General features: G+C 40.8%; 1 protein-coding gene across 2 annotated transcripts in view; it reads right to left on the bottom strand.

Annotated features, from left to right (window-relative positions):
* XKR4 (XK related 4) overlaps positions 1 to 13,075 on the bottom strand; it is a 440,987-nt gene that overhangs the window by 13,895 nt on the left and 414,017 nt on the right. The window contains exon 3 of one of the 2 annotated variants that reach the window (XR_007407005.1): positions 1,886 to 4,004. Coding sequence is in view for 1 of the 2 variants with exons in the window: in XM_049103769.1 (XP_048959726.1) it covers positions 3,058 to 4,004 (947 nt within the window). In the remaining variant the exon portion in view is untranslated. Of the gene's footprint in view, positions 1 to 1,649; positions 4,005 to 13,075 lie in introns of those variants that run through there. The other variant, XM_049103769.1, reaches the window with a different exon arrangement.

Raw genomic sequence — 13,075 nt, 5'->3', positions numbered from 1 at the left:
CTGGTTACTGTCTGTGGAGGGTTTCATGGCAGATTGAAAATGAAATCTTAGGAAGAATTAAAATACAGATACAAAAATCAAACGTTGTTCCTTTGCACATTGACAATGTCTCTTTAAATCCTAATACTTTAAACTCTGTGTTTTCTATATATCTAGAAATGAATAATAACGGTTCTCATCACACCATCTGAGGGCAGCACAGTGCTTTTTCTGAATCATGGAAACAAGATTAGGTCACGCTTTTCCTCAGAAGCAGAATTTTTTGGTTCCTATAATCAATCTTGAGAGAGTTTGGAATTTATGGTGAAGATATCCTTTCCTTAGCAAGAATTTTTGACTAACTAAAACATCATCATCTTCAAGTATGTTGGATAATGGAGTATTTATGGCATTTGGGCAATTGCTGAGAAATACAAACTTTTTACACCCTCCTAACTGTATTCTTACCTCCAAGACAAAGCACAGTACATTATTGTTTATTCACACAGTACTCATTTTGACTCTTAACATGTTAAATGGGGTATCAAATTGAGAAATAACTCAGGACTTACATGATTGAGGAGTGTTGGGGCCTGCTGAGTTTGTGTTGATTGACACTCTAACTGTAATCTGGCATTTACTCATGAAATCAAAGGTATAGTTCAATTGAGCCATTCAATTTCCAAAGATCATCAATTAAAAGTTTTCTTGGAAATAATGAAGCTAATAACTCATGGTCCTGCACGAAAGTGAAGAATTTTTGCCAATATAATCATTTTTTCCATCTATAATGGGGGTGCAATGTTTTCACCAATTGCTGATAAGAAGAGCGTCTTCCTGGGCCTTTACTGACGACTAGGTAATCTTTTCACATCCAAACAAAAGATTATTATTTTTTAGTGGAAATCTTGCTTGGAGGATCAAACCATGGAGTGCTAGGAAAGTATCTCTACCAATAAAAAATCATCTATTTTTAAAATGTTGCTCTGGGGCTTTGTACCAAAGGAAGTCATAGATTGAACCCTCTGCCATTTCCTGTGGATGTCACTGGACTGCAGTCTCTGTGTGACACACCCACTATAGATGGTGGCTATAGAACTTGACTATTTTAAGTGGATTGTACAGTCCAAATCACAGAATAATTAAGCTAAACGGACTTTTCCCTCTTCTGTCTCTCTTTCTCTTTTTTTTAGTGACTTGACTAATATTTAATATATAAGTTGGGTTAACATAAAACCAGGGAAGGAAGTTTAAGACATCTTCCACTGTGGTCAGGTTTGTGATCATGGATGGATGAAGATAATCATTTACAGCTCTCACATCCTGGGAAACATTGGCCAGTCTTGACAAGCCCTTTCTAGTTAAGCTGATTCTCTTGTCACCTGATATCCTGATAGCACCCCTGGCCAGGTTCCTGGGGGCACCGACATTGCAAAGTAGGGTGATCTTGCAAGAGACAAGTGTTCTCAAACTGCTGAGGCAGGCTGATGGGATTTGTGGACCAGTTCCTGACATCCCAAGTAATTCTGATGCTTAAAGTGTTTTAAACGATTCCAGGTCTATAAAAAAAGTGATGATGCCTATATGTATACCCTATATTTTTTATTACAAAAATATTGAAATAATCCATGAGTTATTCCACTCTGCACCAACTATAAAAAAATACTATCAAAGTTTGACCGGCACTTTTAATGCAACGAAAAGCACCATGACTGAGGACACTGGGAACAGAAAGCAAGGGACGTTTACTTGCCGTACGGAGGTATTAAAAACCCAGAAGTTTGTTCAGAGTGCGACTTTACAAATGATTCAAATACAAATCTTAGCTGGATCTAATGATAAGCCCTCCATCAGTTGGGAAGGGTTGTCTCATAGCATATTCACTGCACTGTCTGCTCATACTTACTAAAAAGTGTCCAAAGCCTCTAAAAGACACATCACTTTGACCTTGGGTTGGGGAGAGGGGAGTCTGTACACAGTGGGGAACTTGATGGTGCACTCTCACGTCCACTTTGGGGGGCTCATGCCACTCGTTCTCAGGTGTTTGGGACTTCCACATCAGTCCTGTGGTTGGACATGTTTGGCACTAGGAAGGTGTGGCGCAGCGTGCTCTGGACTCGCGCTTGCCTGTATTCACACAGAGCCATGCTTCCCTACGTCTCGAAACATCCAGTTCAGCATATTCCTCTCCTGTTGCTCTGCACCTATGAGCCCGCATGAGCTGCACAGGCCAGGAAATCAGACACTCCTTTTGCCTTGTTTCCCTGCTTCCTCTTCATGTACTTACTACATTTTTGCGACTGAAGACTGAATCATGATGATCATTTAGTTTACATCACGAAATCATTGAGAGCTCCCTGGTCTTGTCAAAAGCCATACATGTGCTGCATAGGATTTCTGTCGGAGAGGATGTTCTCAACTGAAAACTTAAAATAAGAGACAGATCCTGAAATGTGTTGAAAGTGAACCATTCTACCGATTCGCATACACATGTAAACAACAGTTGAGTTTGTTGTCCATTGGGTAGGATTTTCACGTGTGGTAGTGGTTTCCAGATGAGAATGGTCTATGAAATTCTTTCCTAAGTAGTACTATTTTTTTTTCTGGAGTCTTGAGGGATATATTTTCTCTCTGATTTTATATTCAGAATCAGAGCTTTGCATCAAGAAAAATCACCTAAGCTATTTTGACAGAGGACTGGTGCCGTGTGTGTGTGTGTGTGTGTGTGTGTGTGTGTGTGTGTGTGACTGTATATTTTTATGCAAAGGTCAATTAACTTCATCAAAACACCCTATTGATTGGAGGCAACATTTTCCGTGATCATAGTACCCTCTGGTGGACACGCTGAAAGTGGGCAGGAGGGGTTGGTAGCAACAAGGAGTCCTGCTGAGCTGGCCCGTTTCCCTTCCCTTCAGTGGCTGTTTTGGAAGGAGACCAGCAGCAGGCAGTCAGCTGATGCAGGGTCAGACGAAGCGCATTACAGCTCGTTGCCCTGCTCTAGGACAAAGTTTCATTATTGCCACGGCCCTGCTGCCACCCCTTCACCTGGAGGTTGTGGCTCCTCCAAGGCCTTGCATCTTATAACGTGGTTTCATACTCCAACCGCTCCTGGATCAGGGCATCATCTTTGTACTGCAGCCTCGGAGGAGACGGGGAACATTCAAAGGCTAAAATGGCCTTTCGAAGGCTTCTGTCCAAAACGTGTCTCTCCCACGCTGGGTACCTATTCCTGAACAGGTCAATTTTAATGACGGATTCTTCAATCCGTGGCAGGCGAGATGACGGGGTGGACGGAGCCGTGGGCCTCACCTGAAAGACAGGTACACACCCATCCCGCTCTACAAATTTCTGGTCGCGGTCGCTGGCGACACTGCGGTTGTTGGAGATGGACCGGAGCGTGCTGGTGGCCACTTCTGGAGGCAGGGTGAAGGCAGCGACTGGGTCCTCACAAGCACAACTGGGTGACTGCCCGAATCTGGGTCCATTGGGGTGAAAGAAGGCATAATACATCAGCATAAAAACGACGCCAGTTAAAAAGCTGCTGAACACCACACACAGTGCTGGGATGGCAAACGCATCTGCAAATGGGGGAGCCTTGTAGAGGTACCAGAGGGCACTCAAGGCTGTATTTTCCAGCAGGATCACAAAATAGTAAATGAAGAGCCTGCAGCGTGTCCTGCCTTCCTTGACGTTGAACCAGCTGAAGATGTAGATGATCCCCACCACCATGTCGAACACAATCTCTTCCCATTTGGTGATACAGAATTCTGTCTCACAGTGGACAATCCAGAAGGTCATGATGCACCAGTGGAGGACAATGAAGATCCCAAAGTACAGCTGGAAAACCGAGGCAAAGAGGGCGAAGGTGATGACTCTGGCAGCAATGGTGAAGAAATGCCAGCAGAACTGGATGACAACAGCCATGTAGCTGATGGGCTTCTTGTCATCTCGAGAGTCCCGGAGAGCCTTCTGGTAAGAGGCCAAGGCCCAAGCCAAAGACACGAGGGAGGCTGCCGCTGTGAATCCTACAAAGGCAAAAAGGAAGACATTTTGTCAAAAGTGACATGCAGTGCTGTCCCCAGAAAATAAGTCATATGGAGCTGGGGGCTTGGGACAAGTACCTGTGACCTCAGCAAAGCTCTTCACTTCTTTGAGTATTTAGCTGAGCTTAAATCAGATGGGGCTCCTAGTGTCTGCCCTCTGTGGGCCCAACCATATGGAGAAGTCATGACCTATGACAGGAATGCTATTCAAAACACACGTGGGGTGTGGGATCTGGAAATGGGGTGGGGTGGGGTGAGCTTTCTGTGTATATGGTGGAAGTAGGTAAAGTAAGGAGGTGATTTTGTGTAGTTGGAAAACAGCTATGGACTGGAGGTTGACAGATTGGCTTGCTGTGTCAACTCTGCATGACTTTGGACAATCATTTCAACTGGTGTCCTCATTTATAAAGTGGATAATCTCCAAGGTTCCTGGCAGCTTTGAGATTCTGCGGATGAAAGGGATAAATAATCACTGGAAACCTGAGGGGCTAGCTGATTTACTTTCTGCTTCTAAACAAGAATAAATGCACTTCATTCACAAAGGAAAGTTTATTCTTTCTTACAAATAAGAAGGCCATAAAACCTCCTTGGTAATGTTTCTTGTCTTACCTGGTATGCAGTTTGTCCTACTATAATCTGAACATAATTCTTCCTATAGCTTTTGTCTGTTCCTTACTGCCATTCTCTTAGAAGAAGACATGTTTGCTCACTGGCACTCACCACTTATTCTTTCATAGAGGAAAGATTGTACAGAAATCACCTCTCAACCATTTCTCTTATTTTACGAACTGCATTTGTTTAGTATGTTCTTTAAAAGTTTGTTTACAAGTTTTTAAAATAAGTTTTATCATTTCCCTCCGCTTTGCCGTCATCTGCTGTGTCTGAAGCATTGCTTGTATGGTCCAGACATGGATAGGGCTCACCTGAAAACATACTGGCTTCCTTTAGGAGAGGAGCTCTTTTGGGGAATTCACTTTGCCACTGAAGGGTTAGTCAGTTTGCACACTGTGCAACACACCATAACAAGATTTACCAAGACTAAGAATAGGTTTTGAGTTTTACAGTCCAGCTGGCATTTCTCCACAGATCCATTAACTTATCATAACCAGGCCACCTTATAGTCTTTGGACAAGAAATAGAAGGATTGCCAAGAACTGGGGATAGAACTGTATTTTGTTTTTATATTTTGATAGAGAACAGCTGTTGTCTATGATCTTTGAAAAATGAATTGGAAAAAAATGACTCCTGTAGGAAAGATGCACACTAATTAATGGAAAACACAGTCAACCTCAACGATCATTTCTAACACATTCCCCTTGAGTAAGGTGAACTTCAAAAGACAATATTGGTGAGAAATACCTTCCAATGGCTACTTCTCATATCCACTCCCAATCAAGCTAGCAGAAAGCCCACATCTTACTCTGGATCTTCAGGGTTTTTTTTCTGGCCAGCACAGAAATCTTCTGCTACCATATCCCTCGAGCAGTTATGGCAATATTTTAGGTCAGTTGGAGACCAGCACACAAAAGAATTTTTGATAATGTAATTTCTTTTCTTTTTCTTGTGTTTTTAAAATATATTTTTTGTTGTTCGTTTGTTCTGTTTCTTTCTTTCTCTCTCTCTCTTTTAATGAAAGTATAATTTCTATGGGGGTGGGAACCATCTACCTCAATTGTAAAGCAAATTTGGGAGATGAAAGGACACGGTGGGAAGAAAAGTAAGGAGAAGAAGAAGGTGAGACAATGGGAAATAAAGGGTCATGGAATAATGACTTCGAGAATGACACCCTTATTTTCAGTTTAGGACATAAGAACAAAAGATTGTGCTGTTTTAATCCCAACACCTTTGAGTGACACAGAAGCTACTCATGACCTCGTTCCTTATCTCTACTGTTTGCTGCGGCACAGATGGTTTTGGAGTAGACTGTGTCCTCCTCTCTGAGTACGGTGCATCCCTGCAGGGCGGCACCAGCCGAAAGCCCCACCTCCTGTTCACACCCTGGCGCCCTGAGGACGGCGTTCACGCGCAGCGCCACCTGCAGGAAGATGGCTGCATTGCTGGTCAACTAGACCAAGCGCTAGCCGACTCCGGAGAGTCGGAACCACGAGGGTACGGTTTTTCACAGGCAGGCGTTATTAAAGGCTGTTTTTCAAAGCAGTGACTAATAGTAAAGCATAACAAAACGTTGCATACACAGCATCCTTAAATCATCTGCTCTTGCATGTAAAAGAATTGGAAAATTAGCCTAGTCCATCTTCCCCTGTAATCTTCACCCCTTTTATTTTTATTTATTTTTAAAGATTTTCTACCTATTCATTCATGAAAGACACAGAGAAAGAGGCAGAGACATAGGCAGAAGGAGAAGCAGGCTCCTCGCAGGGAGCCTGATGTGGGACTCGATCCCCGACCCTAGGATCACGCCCTGAAGTAAAGGCAAGTGCTCAACCGCTGTGCCACCCAGGCATCCCTCTTCACCCCTTTTATTGCATGTCCTAAAAAAGTAATTGAGCCTGCTCCAGGACACTTCAGGAACTTGGTAAGAAAATATTCTGGCAATAGAAAAGGGAAGATTTTCTATCAGCTTTGCTTTCTATGTATCTTACAATTTACAAAGTAAATTTTTTGCCTATAGCCAAGGCAAATTTCATGTCCATGGATGACCCCCCTTTATGAATTCTTTGCTATAGCAACAATTGGAATTTCCTTGGTTCGTTTGATTTTTTTCCTTTCTGTTTAGCAATTAATTTTTATAAGATGAATATATCCCCAAACAGAAAATACAGGGCAATCTTAGACTTATTCCTTATTACAAATTCACATTACCATGAAATCCTTAATTTTTTGCTTTTACACAAATAATGTCAGCTCAGTTGTTTCAAGATAAATTCCCTTAGTAAGGCACTGCATTATCATTAAAGTAGAATTCTCTGGAACTTTTGATGCTGGCAGATAGAACCTTAAGTACTGTTTTAGCTAACAATGTATATTTTCACTCTTTATTTGAAAATTATTTCAAACTTAACAGGAGAATTGCAGAAGTAAAAAAGTTGTCTATTGAATATTGAATACTTATATTCTCTTTGCCCAGACTGTCATTTGGCCTCTTTTACTTTATCACTAGCCTCCACCTGCCCACCCCGCCCCCTCTCTAGCCTTTTTTCTCTGAACCATTTGAGAGTAAATTGCATACATCTTGGCTGCTAGGGTCTGATTGTTCATGTCCCCCTCCATTCATATGTTGAAACCCTAACCCTTAAAGAGGCTGGTATTAGTAGGAGGAGCCTCTGGGAGATGTTTAAATTATGAATGGGATCAGTGCCTTCTAAAAGAGGCCCAGAGAGCTTCCTAAGCCCCTTCTGCCACCCAAGAATACTATGAGAAGTCTTCAGCTCAGAAGAGAGCTCTCACCAGACTATGCTGGCACCCTGATCTTGGACTTCTAGCCTCCAGAACTGTGACCAATATATTTCTGCTGTTTATAAACTATCCAGCTTGTAGTATTTTGTTATAGCAACTCAAAAAGACTAAGACAGGGATGCCTGAGTGGCTCAGTGTGTGATCCCAGGGTCCTGGGATTGAGTCCTGCATCTGGCTCCCCACAGAGAGCCTGCTTCTCCCTCTGTCTATGTCTCTGGCTCTCTCTGTGTCTCTCATGAATAAATAAATAAAATCTTTTTTTTTTTTTAAAAAGGACTAAGACAATGGTTCTTTACCCAAAAATATATCATTGTCTCTTTCTTATGACTAGAGATATTCTTTTAGATAACCACAATAAATTTATCAACTTTGGTCAATTTAACACTGATACAATACTTTTTTTCTAATCCACTGTATCCACTATCAATATTCCAATTTCATCAATTGACTTTAACAATGTCCATTTAGGATTTTCCCCTGTGGTACAGAATTGAGTCTGGAATCAGATATTGCATTTGGTTGTCTTATCAATATAGTTTTTTAAATCAGAAATATTTCCACTGACTTTCTTTCTTTTTGACATTGGCATTTTTTTGAAGAGTACAGTACAAAAAAAAAAAAAAAGAGTGTTCCTTGTTTTGGATTTGTCTGTTTCCTCATGGTTAGATTCAGGTTACACATCCCAAGCTGGAATATTATGTAAGTGACACTGAACAATATTTCCAGCACCTCCCACACCATTAAGATATTGAAATACAAGGATTTCCTCAGTAGTTCCAGGAATATATAATGTGTCCATGAGAATTTTGGTGCAAAAGAATGAATAGCTTACAAAACTTCACTCTAAAATCAAACACACAAAACAGCTACAGAAGACTCAATGGGATTCTCTTATTTATTAAAAGGTTGCAATAGATGATAGGACCTCAGATCTTATCTAGTGCAATGATCTCATTTTATAGAAAAGAAACCAAGTCTCCCTTGGAGAGGTTATGTGATTTATCTTCCTCTTTCTTTCCCCTCTCTTATTTCTGATGAAAATTGCCCTTCTACTGCAAAGCTACCCTCTGCTTCCTGGAAAAGAGACTTTTCAGTTAAACCCTCTGTATCCCAGCTCTTCCTCCACAAGATTGCAAACATGTGATAAGCTTCCTTTTACCCCAAGAATAGCCTTTCACTTTACTGAATCTCTTCCTCTTTATTTCAGATTTGTCTGTTTCCCACTTTTCCTTCTATTCTTTATCTCTTGCTTCTCCATTTTTATCTGCTCATCCTTGAGTTACTGGCACTGGTTGGGATGCTGCACCTGGGCCTCCTCCCTTAGCAGCCTCTCCCTGAGAGATTCCCTGCACTCCAGCATCTCCACTCCTCTAGTCTACCTCAGCACTCAGCACACCTATCTCTTCACCAGACTTTTCTGGCCCTAGAGGCGTGTGTCTGATTATTTCCCCAAGAACCTGCAGGCCTACAGTCTTTGTGTTCCATGTACACAGGATCAATGGGATACCTGGAAGCAATCTGGCTGTAGATGACAGTGTTTGCGTTCTCATGGAAATAAGACAAATCTTCCTCTATGCCCCCTGATGTTAGTGTAATACCCTTCTCAGAAAGAGAGAGAACATGAATTTCTGGGTAGGCTGCCACAGTTCTAAGAAGATGATTTCGAATGCCACTTGACTGACTAAGAAATACGAGATTGCAAAACCATCCAAATCCAAGGATTCGCAATATGTGCCATTTGGGTGCATTGCATCTGGAGGGGTCCAGAATAAACCACTGTAAAAATTATTTCCAGTTGAAGGCATTTGAGTTCCTGGAATCTTTTATCTGCCTTAAAGCAGAGTGCCTTAAAAGAACTCAATTATCATAAATGCCCTCCCCAGGAGTAACTTGAACCTTCTTGGAGAGGAAAAGTCAGCACCACACCCAAATAGACTATCATAAAACTATTATATCTCCCCTCCACTTTTTTATAGTGCTTTATTTCTCCACAAGTCACTTGTTTTTCCATAAATGCCTTTTCTCCCCCACTTTTTAGAAATCATTTGTTTTCCCAGAAGTGTCCATCTGCCATCTCTCATCCCCTATTAAGATAAATTCCAAAATCTAATGACCTCCTAGAGTCATATTTCCTTGGGAATGCTTGTGTGTGCACACATGATTACATACATAATTTACATAATCGCACACATGATTACATATGTAATTGAGTCTGTATTTTGTCTTGCTAATCTGTTTGTTGATTTAATTTGCAGGCCCTCATACATATAACTAAGAGGGTAGAGGAGAAGTTCTTCCTTCCAGTAAACCCCGAATTGAGTCCAGCTGACCCCAGGTAATTTTGTTTTCTCACTGCAGCCCAAAGAATTGATCTGACTTGGAATAAGACAATTCAATGATCATAAAGTCAGTGTGGCAGTTTATCCTATAATTTTGAACTGAATATCTCTATATATTTGGATAAGATTTGGTAAAAGATGTAGCACCTTTGGAAATATAATCCAAGAATTTTTCTTTAAAAACCTCTAGATGAGGTCGGGATTACTTCTGGGTTCTGAGATCTGTGCATTTGAATTGTTGCAGAGGTTGCTTAGTAATTCAGAGACTAGTTCCTCAGAGGAAGACTAAGGTACTTTTCCATTTTGAATAAAGATTTTTTATTCAGAATGAGGGTTTTGAATCTGATACTAGCTAGTTATCTAATTAGCATTTCAAAGAGAACTGATATAAATCAATATTGTGTTGTTCAAGTGAATAACAAAGTTTTGACTTTCTTCCCTTTTTTCTCCTTGCTTCCTTTGGGTGTCCTTTCCCCAACTAGTGTTTACATGTTTTGTTTTTTTTGTGTGTGTCCTTTTCTTCCTTCTCTTTCTTCTCCTCTCTATGACAGTCTTTCCTTCTGTCCTGCTTTGCTTCTGCTCTGCTCTTCTTCACTCTTTCCCCCCATTTCCTGGGGGAAACATGACATGAAGTTGAATTATTTTTTAAACAGTAGTTGTATTAATGAACTAATGTTTGGTGTTGCCCAAATGTAACCTTCTCACTGTTCCTAAAACTCAAATAAATTCAAAATAAGAAAGGAAATTAGTCTTTTTCAATGTCAATGGCCTGCTCTACTTGCTCTTCTCCTGCCTTTGCTCTGAATCCCATGGCTTTGCTCCAAATCCAGATTTGCTTTCAAGGAACTCCATTGAAAGAATTCATTACTGCTAACCTCTGTTTTTTTTATTACAAGTAACTTGCTTTCCTGTAATATTCCTCAAGTTGGATCTAAATGCAATCCTAAGGAAAGATGTAGAAAATTTATATATTTTATTTAGGATAAAATAATAGTTCAGAGAATGGTTGATGGGGGCTAGAGGAGGGTGTTGTGAACAAAAGCTCTACCATCTCACTTTAAACATTTCCTTTTTGGAAGAATGGAAAGAATGGGTCTGGTATAGGCTAAAAGACCCTTGGAAATATTACAATGCAAGAAACTGTTTTGATTTGGGGACCTGAAGACTAGGAGGGGGCTACTTCTCACCGCCAAGTGCAAATTCATTCACTCTACAAACGTGTTTTCATATCAAGGGTGCTATCCCCTTCCTTCAGAGTACATATCCTGGTCTAAAATTATGTTTGATCTGTGCTTTAATTTACTTCATTTTAATGTTAATTATTTAATTTAATTTAATTTAAATTTAATTATTGTGTTGACCTTTAGGTAAGGATGAGTGCCTCCTTGTTTACCTTCCTGTCCTCTACTACCTTGTATGGTACCTGGTGTATGTTAAGAATTGGCACTTAGAGAAAAAGCAAGGCAGAAGGAAAGGTAGAATGGAAGAGAGAGCAAGAGAGAGGAAGAAATAGAGAGGAAGAAAGAGTATTCCAAATATACAGCTGGAACCACAGAGAAAATGAAAATTTCAAAAAATGTGCACAATTCTTCATTGCTCTCCTACTCTGCTTCTTCACAATTTCTATCTGAGCTGTAAATGCCAAAACACGGAGAAATAAAGTCTGTATTCCTGTCGTGTTGTTTGTGGTCTGGGTGTAAACAATTCTTGGAAATCCTCAGAGAATGCTTCATAGGATTTATAGCCTAATTCCCCAGATGTAGGAGGTTCACGGAATTGAACCAAGTACTCTAATTCTTTGATTCTTCAACAAACAGAATGAGCCTGTCTCTTCCCTCCTCCTTAGGGAGGGTAATCACAGCCCTTCTCTTGAAAAGGCCAGCCAAGGGTTACAGTCTCAGGGAAACACCTGGCTCCTGACCCATATTTATAATCAAACTGGGGCTGGTAAGATAGGGCTCTTTTACTTTTAACTTAAAACATTCATTATTAGGTAAAAATTCAAACATATACAAAAACAGAGGGAATAATACAATGGATATATACCCTTCCGGCAGAATCTGTATCCATCACAAGGGAAGATGATTTTTGGCCAGCAGAGGGCGCGTCTGGATGTCGCCTTGGATCTACTCCTTCCTGAATCTGAATATTCCTGCATCGGCTCTTTTCCTGAATGCTCATTTCCCTGTACTGACGGAGACAGAAGGGCTGGGCTAGAAGCTAACTTGCTGATCACTGATGTTTTACCAGCACATTTTGGAAAACTTGGCCGTGTATCCCTCATGGCCACCCGATCTCCTCTGGCTCATCTTGTCCCTGCCTCTCTGAGCTTCAGACACACATTGCCTTGTCTCCAATCCTCACATGTTGAATAAGACTGCATTTTCTTCCTAGGAGGAGGAAACTCTGGGGTCCCACTTGAAAAGCCACTTCTCTCCAAAGAATCCCTCCTCATCTCTCAGTTCCCATTTTGAGCATCATATCTTAGGAAAGTCTTTCCTAGCCTCCAATCTACATCCTGTCATTTGTTGTAAGACCCTACAGCACCTTGCATTTGTTCTTCACTCTGCACCTTGGCACACCTGCTGTCACCATACATTTGTATGGTTGATGATAGACACATCTACCCAAAAGGGCTGGATCTGTATCCTGTGGCTGACCATTATGTTCCTGACATCTGACACTTTCTTTGTGTCAGGTTCTGAAATTAGTGCATTTGTTATTTAGTAGCTGCTCTCATATTGTCTATTTGCCCAATATCTTGATTTCACACATCTTGACTTCCATTTCACCCCATTTTTTTCATTCTGTCAATTTCAGCATTTTCTGTTGGAATTTTAGGTATTTCCTCACCAATAGTTTGGGAATGGATGATTTACAACAGCACCCTTCTCAGCTATGCGGGTGAGATGATCATTTCACTGTTCACACCATATACTATCTTATCATCACAAACACAATAACTTTTCTTCTGAATGTACAGTCCTTAAACAAATGAGACATTGACTTTTAGATGATGACATAATATTGGTTTCCTGAATATTGATTTTCAAAAAAATTTTATGGTTTCCTTAGCACATTTGAGGCTCATATCCTAGACAAGTAAAAGAGGAGCAAGCATTTGTTGGGTCCTTGCTTTATGCACTTGTGATGTGCTGGGTACCTGCGTCCTTTGTTCAATCTGAAGTTCATGATAATGCTTTGAAGCAAGCACTCTTTGGCACTCAGGGAAACAGAGATATAAAGAGTTAAACAACTTCCAAGCTCATGTAATTATCGAGGAGGGCAGGCATCACA

This window comes from Canis lupus, chromosome 29 (assembly GCF_003254725.2).
Source record: "Canis lupus dingo isolate Sandy chromosome 29, ASM325472v2, whole genome shotgun sequence".
Taxonomy (NCBI): Eukaryota; Metazoa; Chordata; class Mammalia; order Carnivora; family Canidae; genus Canis; species Canis lupus.
Note: the sequence above shows the minus strand (reverse complement) of the source record. Positions and strands in the feature narration are given on the sequence as shown.